The 15,669-nt window shown below is 39.5% G+C and overlaps 1 protein-coding gene across 4 annotated transcripts in view; it reads right to left on the bottom strand.

Annotated features, from left to right (window-relative positions):
- Arhgap21 (Rho GTPase activating protein 21) overlaps positions 1-15,669 on the bottom strand; it is a 128,204-nt gene that overhangs the window by 63,327 nt on the left and 49,208 nt on the right. For all 4 annotated transcript variants that reach the window (XM_038333103.2, XM_038333104.2, XM_038333106.2 and 1 more), the window contains exons 3-4: positions 11,381-11,560; positions 8,781-8,805 (exon numbers count right to left, since the gene is read on the bottom strand). In XM_038333103.2, coding sequence (XP_038189031.1) covers positions 8,781-8,805; positions 11,381-11,560 — 205 coding nt within the window. The remainder of the gene's footprint in view (positions 1-8,780; positions 8,806-11,380; positions 11,561-15,669) is intronic.

Here is a 15,669-nt window from a genome sequence, read left to right as displayed (position 1 = left end):
CCCTGGCTGTCCCAAAACAACTCAGATACACCTGCCTCTGCTTCCTGAAGGCAAGTATCATTTACATTTTCTAAGTAATGCAGACAAAATAGAAATTCTAGCAACTGAAGCCTAATTCTAAAACTTTTATGATACTACATAATAAATGAAAATAGCCTGGAATTTTTTTCTTTTTCTTTTTTCCTGTTTGTGGGTTTAATGCTGGGAACGGTGACAAAGCACCAAGTTAGTTACACCTCAGCCCAAGCAAGGTATCGTGACCAAATGGAAGAATACGCTGCAGGATAAAGCCACTTCTCAAGCCACAACAATCAAAAGCAGCGCTGTCTTCATGCAAATAAAATGACCAGGGAAACAGAACAACACGAATGATGTGTGTCTGTAAAGAATCAGATAGTAAGTATTTGGGGCTTCGTAAGTACCTATGGTCTCTAGCCTGTTCTTTTTCTCTTCTTAAAAAAAAAAATTCCTGGTTTGGAAACTATATAATAACAAGCCATGGGCCAACTCCCAGAATAGAGCAAAGTCCAGGACAGACAACTTTATGAGCAAGGCAATTTTTGCTACACGGTAATTGAAAAGGTACAGATTTTACACTAAACACTGTGGAAACGAAAATAAAAATTATAGAAAAAACTTCTCTTGGTCTCAAACCACACGCCAAAGCAATACTGATGGGCAAACTGAAGCTGTGATGGTGAGCGGTGAAACAGCAGCACCTTAGGAAACCACAGCGAGCACCTTCATGTCCAAGGGGTACAAAGTTCTCAAAGAGAACTCAGTGTTAAAAACAAGTCTCACCCATTCAGACTGCATTAAAATAAGAAACGTATCAGAATTAGTAAGAATCTGAAAAGCAAGATCAATGGACATCCAACTGTACATAATGCGGCTAGCTAATGCCTCAACGAAATACTTAACGCCTACAAGTCGATGACTAAAACGGATTTGAGTTTGGTTCCCAGCATCCGCGTGGTGGCCCCACAACCTGTAACTCTAGCTCAGGAATCTAACGCCCTGTTCTAACTTCCTCAAGTACCAGAAACAAGCAAGCACGAGGCACAGACATACATGCAGACAAAACACCCATACACATACAATAACAAAATAATAATTTTAAAAATAAATAATGAACAATGGACATCAACAGATATTTCTACAAGTAGGTTATACAAATGGCCAATAAACACACAAAAGATATTATCTAAAAGTATTAATAAGTTAAATGCAAATCAAAACCACAATGAAATTTCACTTCATACCTATGAGGTTGGCTCTACTATAAAAAGAGAAACTTGTCGGAAAGAATGCAGAGAAATGGAGATCTCCTGCAGTGCATGGGAGTATGGAAATGGTGAGGCCATTGCAGGAAAGAGTGTGACCAGCAACTACACTCCTGTGTATACGTCCAACGAACGGAGAACGTGGACCCAAATATCAGCATATATATGTTCACAGTGGCACCAACCACAATAACCATGAGGACTATTAAGTCTAATGTCCAAGAACAGGTAAATGGATAAACAGTGGTGTGCGTGTATGTGTGTACAATATGTGTGTGTGTGTGTGTGTGTGTGTGTGTGTAAAGAGAAAGATACAGATATGCCACTTAGTTGTTAACTTGAAAGTGGTAAATTTATTGTAATTCATGACAAAAATGTTTTCAAGCAAGGCATGGTAGTTTATGCCTTTAATTGTACCACTCAGGAAGCAGAGGCAAGTTCTATAAATTCAAGCTATATAAGAAGAATTGTTTAAAAAGAAAAGTTTACAAAATTCATCCGTTTCTCTGCATATTCCACTATATATCACAATTTACCTATTTATACATCAATGACTATTTTGGTCAAATTCAGTGTTTATTTTGAAAAGACAGTTATAAATATTTCTACAGAAATATTTTTTGTTCACATCTAATTTATTTTAGGTCCAAACGTAGGATTTCTCTTATCATCTCATAAAAATAAATGACAAGAGCATTCCACATATCAAAAATGTAACTGAACCAAAATGAAAAGCAAATTCAGACATTAAGATAATAAATATGGGGGAGGGAAGACTGGGATGTGAGGAGGGAGAGGAAACTATAGTCGGGATGTAAAACAAATAAATTTTAAAAAATAAGGAAAAAAGGGTAATAAATATGCCTTGTTGTTAAGCAGAGGCTCAATTTTTAAAAAGCCAATAACATGCAAGACTGTAAGATGAGGAAAGTTAGAGAACATGTGTGAAATGCTCTGCTGTGCCAATCAAAACTGCACCTGAAGCCAAACATGTGCTGTTACCAGTGTGTACAATCCAGAGAACACGCTGTTACCAGTGTGTACAATCCAGAGAACACGTTGTTACCAGTGTGTACAATCCAGAGAACACGCTGTTACCAGTGTGTACAATCCAGAGAACACCCTGTTACCAGTGTGTACAATCCAGAGAACACGCTGTTACCAGTGTGTTCAATCCAGAGAACACGCTGTTACCAGTGTGTACAATCCAGGGAACACGCTGTTACCAGTGTGTTCAATCCAGGGAACACGCTGTTACCAGTGTGTACAATCCAGAGAACACGCTGTTACCAGTGTGTACAATCCAGAGAACACGCTGTTACCAGTGTGTACAATCCAGAGAACACGCTGTTACCAGTGTGTACAATCCAGAGAACACGCTGTTACCAGTGTGTACAATCCAGGGAACATAGTCTTCTTTCTTCTACACTTTCAAGCCTGAATTCCATAAAAGCTAAACTCTGAGAGGCCATGGCAGAAACTGAGAGGAAACTTCAGAACCCAGGTTCTCTACCTCTTGCTAATTACTTCAATGGCATGCTTCGATTACATCACCTAAATCTAGAGGCCGTAACTGTATCCACCCTGAGAGAGCTGTGCTAAGGATTAACGACTGTGTTGTCAGCAGCACTGGGGCCACCATCACGACCATCTCTCTCTCCTACTTCCTAAAATAAGACTAAGACGCCTACAGCTATTCTACTAAGGAGCACTAAAAATTAACAGAAATACACAACTAATTAATACCTATCAGTTAAGTTAATTAAAAACAACTCAATTAAACATGTATCCTATAGGGTTCAACTAAGGACTCCACAGAGCTCAGTCAGATGCATTTGAAAAGAAATGAAAATGTATTTCTCACACTCACCACCAAATCTCTGGCTACTGACCTCCCCAGAAAGAAAAACTTCTTGCAACACAATTTCAGGTCCATATTTTAGCTACATTATTCTGAAAGAATTTGTTTTCAGCATGTTAACAGAAATACTAGCATAAAGTACACCCCATTTTCTCAGCTTTCTACGCCTCTTTTCATCACTCACACTGCGTTTCACCGAGGTACACTTGTTTCCACACCCTGCTCTGAGGTGCTCTGCACTCAGCGACTGACTGGTCCGCTTCAGTTCCCTCCCTGGAGATTTAGGAGTACCACAAGAAAGAGGGCGTGGCGAGGGCTGGACCTGCCACAGAGCGTAAGTCATGGACACAGACTCGAGCTTTCCTGGACAGACTTCCATTGGCCGTGGCTGCCCAGCTGCTGCTGTGTCACTCCGGCATGCCTAGGGCCAGTGCACACCATCCTTTGCATCTGTCCTGTTTATGCCTAGGGCCAGTGCACACCATCCTTTGCATCTGGCCTGTCCTGGGTCTTGTCACTGTTGGAACACACCAGTACAGACTATAGAGTTATTCCATCAGAAAAAAATCAAATCACAAATGTCACAACTGAGACTATTCACACAACTCCCAGGTACTCCACACTATTATTAACATGCTAGAACAATGGAAATACAATGGAACTAAGAAAAGGAAATAACAGCAACAGTCAACCTTATTCTCATGTGATTATGAGTATTTACTCCACAATTTTAAAGGACAACAGGGCATCAAGACCAATTGTCCAAAACAGCTATTCCTCCAAAATAGTCCCCACTTACATGGTCTTTTCTTGTATTACATCACTGTACAGAAAATTCAAAAATGAAAAATATTTTTGTTTTGTTTTTCGAGACAGAATTTCCCGTGTAATCTCCCTGGCTGTCCAAGAACTCACTCTGTAGACCAAGATGACTTCCAACTCTGTAACTCTGTATATCTCTGCTTCCAGAGTGCTGGGCTTAAGGGCGTGTGCCACCACTGCCCAGCTGAAAATTAATTTTTCTTTGTTTGTTTGGTTTTGGTTTTTCGAGACAGGATTTCTCTGTGTATCTTTGGCTATCCTAGAACTTGCTCCATAGACCAAGCTGGCCTTGAACTCACAGAGATTTGCCTACCTCTGCCTTCCCAAGTGCTGAGATTAAAGGCGTGCGGGCTGGGATTAAAGGCGTGCGCCACAACACTTGGCCAGGAAGAAAAAATGTAAAACATAAAACAACACCCAAGCACAGGATGTAGCCAAAAAATAGTTAAGATGGGTAATTTAATTATTAAAAAATTAAATGCCAAAAGAGAATTTAACTAAATGGCCAAACGGTAAGCTATCAAGCAAAGCTTTAACTGCTTTACAGAATCTTGGCGTTCAGCAGAGTCTCTTAGGCATTCCCATATAATTCTCTTCTCCAGGGATGCTACACTTTGATTTTGATTTTGATTTTGAGGCTGGGATTCTATTTCACAACAAAATTCACATGAAAAAGTTTCCTAAAAATAATAAAAATAAAAGAAAAAAAATAAAAAAATAAAAAAATAAAAAATAAAATTTAAAAAGTTTCCTAATCTCAATAGACTTGGAAAGATGTTTTAAAAGAAACAAAACAAAAATTGTAACATTTTACTGAACTCAAACAGTGAAGAATCTACAAGCTGCCTCTGATTAGGGTGCATTCAAAAAAACCATCTGTAAGTAGTTGCTCAGGAGCCGAAGCTTCAATACGTGATGTGACCAGTAGACAATAGTGTAGTTGAAGTAATATTCCTGTGCTTAGACTGAGATGGCATTGCTCAGCTGATGATTTGGTGATTTGATGATTTGGGAAGACGCACACAAGCCCAGCCTGCAAGGGGAAGGACAATCAAGCAGGCAGAACACCGGAAAGTCCTCAGGCTCAGGGGAGTTTTAGGTTCAAAGCTAAACAGCTATTCAGCGGTGCAGTGAGTGAAGCTTCCTTCTAGAAGGTACTTAGGGTTCCCTCACCTTAATGGGAATTTTTTTTCTTTTAATCTTTAGGTCTTCACAGATAGAAAACAAGTTTCCTTGATCTTAATATTCTCTATGCAGGTTTCACAAGGTCAATTTCAAAACACACTATATAATTTACCTAATATTTCTTGACTCTAAATGCGAGAACATTTTTGTAAGGTAGAAATACTTTTGAAACAAAATTAAAGAAATCAGGAAGAATACTTAAAAATAAGTCCACAAATGTTAGGTTTAAAAGCAAAACTATGAACTTGAAGAGCACCTGAGATAGCTGATTTGAGAGTCCAGCTCTGCCACTCACTAGCCATGTGATCTGCAGGAGCAACTTCAGCTGTTTTAGCTACAAAAGAGGACTATTACCTCATCCTCACGGTGAGCGGTCCCTAACACACACTCATCTTCAAGTGCCTGCTGGCGGCACCCCCCACACCAAACCAAGCAGTTTTCTTTCCAGCTGTGTGTCTAGTGTGGTGCCTCTTCAGGTGCTGAGCCCTTCCCAAGTTCTCCTTAGGGACAGAAGGTCCACAACTTCTGAACTTTCTAAGCTACTTCTTACTGGTCAGACAGTCAGGGCCCTCTGGCCTCTACCTAGGAAATACCAGGCACCCTTCTGAGATAACAAACTTGTCCACAGGCGCCCAAGTGTGCCTGAGACAACGCTTCTGCAGCCTTCAAAGCACTGGTTCTCAACCTGCAGGTTGTGACACCTTTGGGGTCAAATGACCCTCTCATGGACCCCTAAAACCATCTGCATATCACCTATTTACATTATGATTCATAACAGTAGCAAAATTACAGTTATGGAGTAGCCAAAAAAATTGGGAGAGGGGCTTTGAAATGGGTTTCTCTGTGTATCTTTGGCTATCCTAGAACTCACTCCATAGACCAAGCTGGCCTTGAACTCACAGAGATTTTGCCTACCTCTGCCTCCCTAGTGCTGGGATTAAAGGCGTGCACCACTGCCTTGCTAACAACAAAAATAACTTTATGGCTGGGGGTCACCACAACAGGAAGAACTGTACTGGGGGAATGCAGCATTAGGAAGACTAAGAACCACTGCTTTAAAGGAACTGTATGCTAGGGATGTGAATTCATTGTAAAAAACAGCCATGTGGAGCAACACTGCTGAAGCATTCTCCTTGGTTTCCAGAACAGGGACATATACGATACTCTGTCCTCCTACCGGATGCAAACAATACAGTGTTTTTAACAGACGATGTGTATTTCTAACCATTACTATTACTACTTGATTCTTTGGCTGTTATTTGGAAGCTTAAAAGCAAACTCAGCTCTTCTTTTAATAATGACACACAGAACGTATTTATGTAGACTGAATCTACTGTCAATCAAATTATTGTTTTTACTCAACATCTATCAGTTTCTTTGAGAATCTAAAGTGTTTGGATAATATTCACCCCCTCCCCGTACTCTTCCCACAACCACTCCCCTTTTCCTACCCATCCAACTTTGTACCTTTTTTTAAATTAACTTATTTCTTACTATTTAATGGCAACATGGTATTTCTGTATGTGGACAACTCCGTTTTGAATAAGAGTATTATAAAATGGGTGGATTATCCTTTATCTACATGTCTTAATTCTTTATCTACATGTCTTAATTCTTCCATTCAAAGCACATAACTACATCCAATTAGTTCAACAGGCTGCGGCAGATCCATCACCATCCACACACGGCTTCCTGGTTATATTTTTCTAGATTTATTAAGCATGCATTTCCCCCGTAACAAGCAGGACACCATGTGTGCCATGTCTGCCCCAGCACATCGGCCTGGGAAGTAGTGGGAGGATGACAGAGCACTCAAATGCCCTTTGCTCACACGGGGGCTTGTTCCGTCCACTGTGCCTGCTCCTGTCACAGCAGGGGTGTTTGGAACTCGTCCTAAACCCTGGAGCATGACAGATGGTGACAGGAGAGCCCATCTATGATTCCTGTTACCTGGCCTACACCCTCGGATTATTTCAGACAATACTGAAAGAATTTATTTCCTTTCCATGTTCCTAACCCTAAACATGACAATTCTAGGACCCCAAAGCAGGCTGGTGAGACACAGACATGACAAAGATACATTAAGGCTAAGTGGAGTAGATTCAAATGAAATTATTCAGCTGATGGGCGGAAGGGACAGCACTGTTAGTACCCATACATACATTTAAAAGAAAAAAAGTCAGGCAAAAGACACAGAAAGAATATTCTATATTGTTCTACTTGACAAGAAATTCCAGAAAATGCAAAATTCTCTATTGATGAGAAACCAAACGAGTTACAAATACCCAGAAATACATAGAATACACAGAAACTTTCCAAACTGATGAAATGCATTATTTTTAAGTCATATCTTGATGGGAAAGGAAGGTTCATGGGTTATACATTTATTAACTCTCATACAACATATACTTATAATTGGTGCAAATGTGATATTATTGATAAAAGCACATTAAACTTGAACTGGTGGTAAGAAAACAGACAAACCAAGTGAATAAACATCCTTCAAGACAAAAGCTAGCAAGATTCTCAAAATGTTGAGGTCACAAGTTACAAAAAGAACAAAGGAGAGAAATAAAGACTATGGGATTTTATGGAAGGACCACAACTGAATGCAAAATGGGATTCTAGAATAACAAAAAACAAAACAAAAAACAAAACCAACATGACAGTGGAAAACTCAGCGACACTGAACACCTGTAGCTAATATACTAATACCTATCAATGTTAATTTCCTAGTTATGCTCACTGTATCACAGTTATGTATACTAATACCTATCAATGTTAATTTCCTAGTTATGCTCACTGTATCACAGTTATGTATACTAATACCTATCAATGTTAATTTCCTAGTTATGCTCACTGTATCACAGTTATGTATACTAATACCTATCAATGTTAATTTCCTAGTTATGCTCACTGTATCACAGTTATGTATACTAATACCTATCAATGTTAATTTCCTAGTTATGCTCACTGTATCACAGTTATGTATACTTTTAAGAAGCAAGCATCAGGTCCCACGGAGTTAGAGACGTGCAGCTCTGAGCCACTGGAAATGCGTCCTGGGAATCGAACTCAGGGTCTCCAGAAGAGCAGTAACTACTTTTACCTGGGGAACCATCTCTCCAGCCCCAGGAATAAAGTTTTTACAAATCTATTATATTGTATGTAAACTTTAACACATTAAAGTTTCCTGAAAATTACCAAATTCATATTTATTAAGAAATAATCCCTTTCAGCCCTAGATCTTTTATGAAGTTCCCGAAGTGCATTTAAGAGTATGAATAGAAGAACCCAAAGCTACCCTGATAAAACACAACATGCTCCTCCTGCCCTGAAAGGACCACTAAGTTTACAAAGGTCCTCAGACCAAAATAAAAACCCTACATAATATCCTTAGCATTGTGCTGCATAAATAATAAAAAGAGTTAGTGTTCAAATTCTAACGACTAAGTGATTGAATTCACAAAGCCCTGAAATGAGAGCAAAAGATAGTCAACTGCCATGATTCTCACACCTAAAAGCCAGTCTACATTTGAAACCACTTTAATTAATACCATCCCCAGAACAGCAAGAATACACAGAGGAACGTGTATATTTAGAGAAAAAGTAAAAATTTTACGGCATACCTCCTCTGTTTCCATTCTCTTCATCCTACAAAATAAAACAAATACACATGTGAGCCCAATAGTGAACTGTTATCTGATCACAGCTGAACTTAAAGCAAATTATTGGTATATAATTAATACCAATTAGAATCTTACTAAGCACCTTTGTCAGAAGGGTGAGTTTTCACAAGAAAAAAGGCTGTGGGTGAAGCCAGGTTAGGAGCAAGAAATGAACTAGCTCTGAAATGTGTGGGGGTGGGGTGCATCGCGGAGACACTCAGGCGGAAGTACCACACAAGCAGCCGGAGAGATGAGACCTACTGTTACAGGGACCTTCAGTGAGCGCTCAAGGGCTACGACAGGACACGGAACGAACCACTACATGGTTAAGTTCCTGTACGCAATTTAAAAGTTCATCGTTTGGTGTCTTTAGGCTCTTGCTGCCATGCTGCCTTCTAGCTAAGAAATTAGCAAGTAACTTTAAAAAGCTCGTATGAAAACACATCAAGACGAGTACTTGCTGAGCCTTGACCGCATCAAAGCTACCATGCATTGTAGAAAGGAAAGTGGAGCTCTGGCTGAAGGCTAGTGATTTATTACATAACTCTTGACCTTTATTTTGGCTGCCCAAATGTTGTTTTTCTTCTTGTTGTTATAAGCTCTGTTCTGAGACTAACCGGTTGCCAGCTAAGTCACATAATAGAGACGTTGTTTTTTAATCAATCGGACACTTTCTAAAAACTATATAACACTAAAAATTATTTTAAATTCTTCTAAGGCTGGGAGTATAGCTCAGTGATACAGTGCTCGCCTAGCAAGTGTCGTGTATAAGGCCCTAGGTCTATCTCCTCAGACACACACACGCGCACACACAAACGCACAAGTGCACACACAGACACACAAGCATGCACGCGCACACAGTCTTTGAATGAATTGATAAAATTTCAATATGAAAGTGGAAAATAATATATATTTCCCAGGGAAGGAATATAAAAACAGATCTATGTACATGAATATCTGCACCAAACCCCAGCATTACACGGCTCTACCATGCATTACTGTCTATCAGTTCCCATTCCCATTGTTTCATGCTGCAGTCACCATGCCCGCCGTGAGCAAGGCACTGCTGGTGTCTCCCAAGTGCGATGCGCAAGGTCACAGAGCTCGTGTGGGACAGAGATGGGGTCAGACCAGATTCTTTCCACTCCACAAATACTTTCCAAGACAGATATATTTTTAACCTGTGTTATTATTTTATGAAAATTATATTACCTATATGCTCCTTGTGATCTAAATGAAAAAACAAAAATCACACAGCTCTAGCGTGTGTACCTAGTGAATATGTAATATTATTAGAGCTTTTAAGATCAATAACTTCTTAAAGCAGCTGGACAGTCGCTGTACAGGCATTTTAGGAAACATGACTGATAAATTTTAAGTCCAATGGCAGTAACCTTTGAGATATTCAGTGCCTTTAAAAGACTATCCTGTAATTCATTTTCTTGGAAAGAGGTATTTAGGGAAATGAAGTGAGGGTCCAGGTGTGCTTGCACACCTTTAATTCCAGCTCTCTGCAGACAGGAGGAGTCAGAGACCTGTGAGTTTGAGGCTAGCCAGAGCTACATCTCAAAAACTGAACAACAGCTAAAAAACAGTGTGATCTTTAGATACAACTGGATATTATCTTTATATGTCTTTAATCAATACATTAGCCAAGTTCAAATTCCAGACCCACTCTACCTATAGGACTTAACCCAGTTCCCATGTCTGTGACATGGGGCTAATATACTTGTTCCGCATCTCTGCTGAGGATGAAGTAAGCTAGCACTAGTAATGGCAGGGAAAGAGTAATGATCACAAACACGTTAGCTGCAGCTAAAATCATCACACACTGACCCTTTCAGACGGGAGCGCTCTCGACTGAAGAATATTCGTGCAGCTTACTCTCGTCACAGTATTTCAAATTCTGACTTACCATCCATCATATGATACATCGGAAAGTTAGCAATTTCTATCCTTATTAATCTTCTGAAATCACCAGCATATTTTAACCAACAATTGCCATAGTCTGCCCAGAGCCTAAAGCACTTTTCTAGATCTAGGGAAGTCACACATCACGAAGAGTCACCAAAGCTTAGAAGTCACCAAAAATAGATCTAGAGTCCAGAATCAGTACATTTCAGAAATTAAAGCTTGTTACAGGTGTAAAAATACATAAAAAGATTTTAAAATACAAATATGTCACTCATTTTTTTTTAAATTTGGGGTGGGAGGCAGGAGGGAAACAGGATGAGAGAAAAGACTGGAAATAGGCAGCCTCCTAAGTTCCCTTCTCAAACAGGAAGCGCCGCCATTCTGACAGCAGGCTCCTGAAAGGGCACATTCTGAATTTGTAACAGCGTCCTGGACTGTGAAATTCTGAAGGAGAAAGTGTTTGTTTCTTTTGACACATAATGCCCACCAGCATTAGGGGAGGTGGGTCTAGCCGAGGACAGGTAAAGGTGACTGTGTGTGGCTTTTACTGAGATTTGGCAGTGGGGCAGAAGGCTCATTTTAAGATAGAAAAGAGGGGGAGGGGGAGGGAGAAGGGGAAGAGCCCAGAGGGGATGGGATTCTCTTACCTTATATGAAAACTGAATGGCAGACTCTGGGGGATAAACGATGAAGTGTCTCAGTGTGAAGCCAAACCCTTGCGACGTTCTCTTCAACAGAACTGTTTTTGGACCTGGCCAGGAGAACGGTTCATCTTCAGATGGTGATATGGTTTCACTCTGTTCTTTTCCATCTTTGTTTTTTGACACCTAAAGTGCAAAGATATTTAACACTTAACTACAGGACACAACATACTTAATTTAGAAAAGATTTTAAGTACAAACACAATACCTGAGTATAAATATGAACTTTATAGAGAGGTCGTATATTTGCTGCTAGAGTTAAATGAATCACAATCACCAAAATCACAAAGATGTGCATATGTGCATGTGTGTGAGCATGCGTATGGTATATGTACATGTGTGGTCACCTCTACATGCATGCTAGGGCCAGAGGGTGTCTTTTGTCTTCTGCCATTCTCTGCCTTATATCCTTTGAGACAGGGTCTCTTGTTGAACCTGGAGTTTAGGGTGTTTGGCAAGGTTAGGACGGCAGGCAGCAAGGCCCAGGATCCTCACTGGGGATGACCTGCTCATTGATGGTGTTAAAGGTGCTGCTTGTCAAGTGGGTGCTGGGACCTAAACTCTGGTTCTTTATCTTGAACAGCAACACTCTTACCTCTGAGCCATCTCTACACCACCACCCTCAAACTAAAACTACAAAAAAATTATATTGTGGAAAATTAATGAGCAAGAGAGAATTCCTGAAAATTACTGGCACAATAAGTAAAGCTAAAAATGTCACAGACAGCATGGAAAATGACACTAAGGAAATCCTACAACACACAAAGGGCCAAAGGAGAAACAATGAAAAGAGGCAGAACTCTCAGCACAGAAGGAGAGTAAGCCATATGGTCCAATGCAACAAATACTAGAAAACTAGCAAAGACCTCAGCTCTAAGCCTGAATTATGTATGCACAGAGATCACAATCCTTCCAAGATTCTGGTGATGGAGGACTCTCATTGGCTAATAAAGAAACTGCCTGGCCCATTTGATTGGCCAGCCCTTAGGTGGGCGGAGTAGACAGAACAGGAAGAAGGAAGTGAGGTAGATGGCTCAGTCAGATGCTACGCCTCTCCTAAGTTAGACAGACTGCCATGCCTCTGCTCAGGGAGAGAGATGCGATGGAGCCAGCCATTCAGACATGCTGAATCTTTCCCGGTAAGACACCACTTTGTGGTGCTACACAGATTATTAGATATGGGTTAGTCAAGATGTGAGAAAGAAATAATGGGCCAGGCAGTGTTTAAAAGAATACAATTTGTGTGTTGTTATTTCGGGGCAAAAGCTAGCCGGTGGTTGGGAGCCGGGCAGCAGGAACACGGCCTGCAGCTCCACACTACATTCTGGTTTTTGAGGTCCCTTGACCTCTGCTTTTCAGCCTTTTCCTGACCAAGACTAAAAATCCTTTACAGATTAAACCAAAAACCTCACTCAGTACCTCTTCATTCCTGTTGTTCCCCAAGTCTGAACTCTTACACTGTGCCTCACCAACCGCAAGTTTTTCACACTTCTCTTAAAGAGGCTTCAATTTACTTACTCCCTTAACCTTAGAGTCTTCAGAACTCCTCACTGTCTCCTGAGTGGCCCGGGAGGAATCGGCACTGCCCGCTCGAAGCTTTAGCCTTTCCAGGTGAACACAGGTGAAGAGAAACAAAGCCGAGCTGGTGGCGTTCACTTTAATGTCAGACCCTACAGTCACTCAGAGATACATGACATCTTGTCTCCTCATCCTAAGAGGCTATTTCATCCCTGCTCCCTCACCCTTACTGGGAGCCAATGACCCTACCAGGGTTTCACAATGAGAAAACAGAGCTATAAAGAGAACATAATCCCCGGCATTTACCTAACCACTTCCCCCATGTTTTCTGTCCTCTCTCGTAATGATAATGACTGGAGTCTCTGTTCTCCTAATGCCTTAAAGCTTTGTAATGTTCCCATCTCCTACATTCTCTAAGACTTCTATGATGAAAGCATGTTGGATTCTGTTTCCTCATCTATTGAGATGACTATGAGATTTATTGTCTTTAAGTCCATTTATGTGGTTTATGACATTTATTGTCTTGAATGTGTTGAACCAACCCTACATTTCAGTAATAAAGTCAACTTGGTCACAGTGTATAACCTTTATGATATATGTCCATTTTCTGTTTGAAGCTATTCTATTGAGCATTTTTTAGTCTACAGTCATCAGAGATATGGGCTTATTGTTTTCTTTTTTGTTGCATCTTTACCTAGTTTTAGTATGAGGATGATGCAAGCTTCATAGAAGGATTTTGAGTTCTCCTTTTCTCATAATATTCCCTTTTCCCTTATAATATTCTCAATTTCTTTGGTGCCTACTGTAAGGCTTCCTTTTATTAATTTCTGATTCTATTAATTTGGATCCTCTTTCTTTCTCTTAGTTAGTGGGACAAGGGTCTGTCAATCTTATCTTCTCAAAGAACCAGCTCTTAGATTGGTTGATTCTTTGCATTTTTTCTTTGTTCCTATTTCACTGAATTCTTGTACTGACTTTTACTGTTTTTTGAGACTGACTAGGTTTAGATGTGGTTTGTTCTTGATTTCTAAATTTTTGAATTGCATCATTAAGTAGCATATTTGTGATTCTTTAATGTAGGCACTTAAAAAGTTATCAATTTTCCTCCTAGGACTGCTTTCAACGAGTCCCAGAGGGTTTACTGTATTATATTATTGTTTTTCATTTAGTTACAAGTTCATTTTTATTTCTTTCTTGGACCCATCCATCATTTAGATTACTCTCTCTGAGTTTGTATATTTATTAGAGATTTGTTTGCTGTCGATTTTAAGTTTTATTGCACTGTGATCAGACAGAATATAGTAGTTTTGTTTCTTTTACTTTGTAAATATTGGTTTTGTTCCCCAGTATACGATCTATTTTAGAAAAGCTTCCATGTATGGCTGGGTAGAATGTGTATTCTTTGGTGTTTGGGTGGAATATTCTGTGGGTCTGACAAATCCATTTGATGTATGATGTTAACTAATCCTGATGCTTCTATTTTTTGTCCATATGACCTGTCTTTCAGAGAAAGTGAGGTATTCAAATCACCTACTATTAATGGACTGATACTAATCTTTGTCTTTCAATCGGTAGTAGTCTTTTAATGACACTGATTGAACAAGAGTTTGGTACATATGTACCAAATTATATTACATACTTTAACGTAGCCATTTCCTTCATTAGAATGAAATTTTAGTTTAAGTTTGAAGTCTAGTCTATCAGCTATTAGGATAGGAAGACCTGTTTGCTTCCTACCAGATTTGATTGGAGTATTTTTGTCCATCCTTTTGCTAAGATGGTGCCCATTTTTAAAACTAAGATGTTTCTTGTAAACAACAGATAACTGAATTTTGCTTCTTGAATCATCCAATCTATGTTTTTCGATTGGGGAACTGAGGACATTAATATTTAAAGTTGCTACGATTGTAATGTGTGTTCATCATGGTCATCATGTTGTTGACTTTTGGTACTGTTTGTGCTCTCACTGGTACTTTGTGTTATAGTAATTACAGATTTGTACTTCTCTCCCCGGTCTCTGCTATGCTCATTCCTCTCTCCAGCCCAAAATAATGCTTCCTGTATTTTCTTACTGTTTTTTTTGGATATAAAAATCTTTTTAGGCTACTTATGCAATGGAAAGTTTTCCTTTGGATACTTTTGCTAGGTTTATTAGTCCGGGCTAGGTGTTGTGGTCTTTTAGGATGTAGAATGCATTGCTCCAGGCTCTTTTGGCTTTCAAATTTCCTAAATGGAGTGTGTGTGTGTGTGTGTGTGTGTGTGTGTGTGTGTGTGTGTGTGTGTGTTTCTCTTGAAGCTTTAAGTATACTTTCTTGGTTCTACATACTTATTGTTTTAACTATGATATGCCATGGGGATTTCCTTTTCTGGTCTTGTCTACTTGATGTTCTGTGTACTTCTTGCATTTGTATTGTTGGAAAGTTTTCTTCTATGATCTTACTGAAGATCTGATCCATGCCATTCGTTTCAGATTCTTATCCCTCATCTGTGCCTATAATTCAAAGGTTTTGTTTTCTTCATGGTGTCTCACATTTCCTTTTTTTAATTTTTTGCTTCATATTCCTTGTTTATTTGGTTTAGATCCTTTACTTTGTCTAAGAGTCCTGCTAATCTATCTTGTGCTTGATTCATTCGACTTGTAAGGTTTTCCTTTTGAATTTTCTACTTGAGTTATTGAGTTTTTCAATTCCACCTTCATTTCAGTCTGAATCTTCTTC

Source organism: Arvicola amphibius, chromosome 6 (assembly GCF_903992535.2).
Source record: "Arvicola amphibius chromosome 6, mArvAmp1.2, whole genome shotgun sequence".
NCBI classification, from domain to species: Eukaryota; Metazoa; Chordata; class Mammalia; order Rodentia; family Cricetidae; genus Arvicola; species Arvicola amphibius.
The sequence above is the reverse complement of the archived record's forward strand: the minus strand, read 5'-3'. Positions and strand labels throughout refer to the sequence as shown.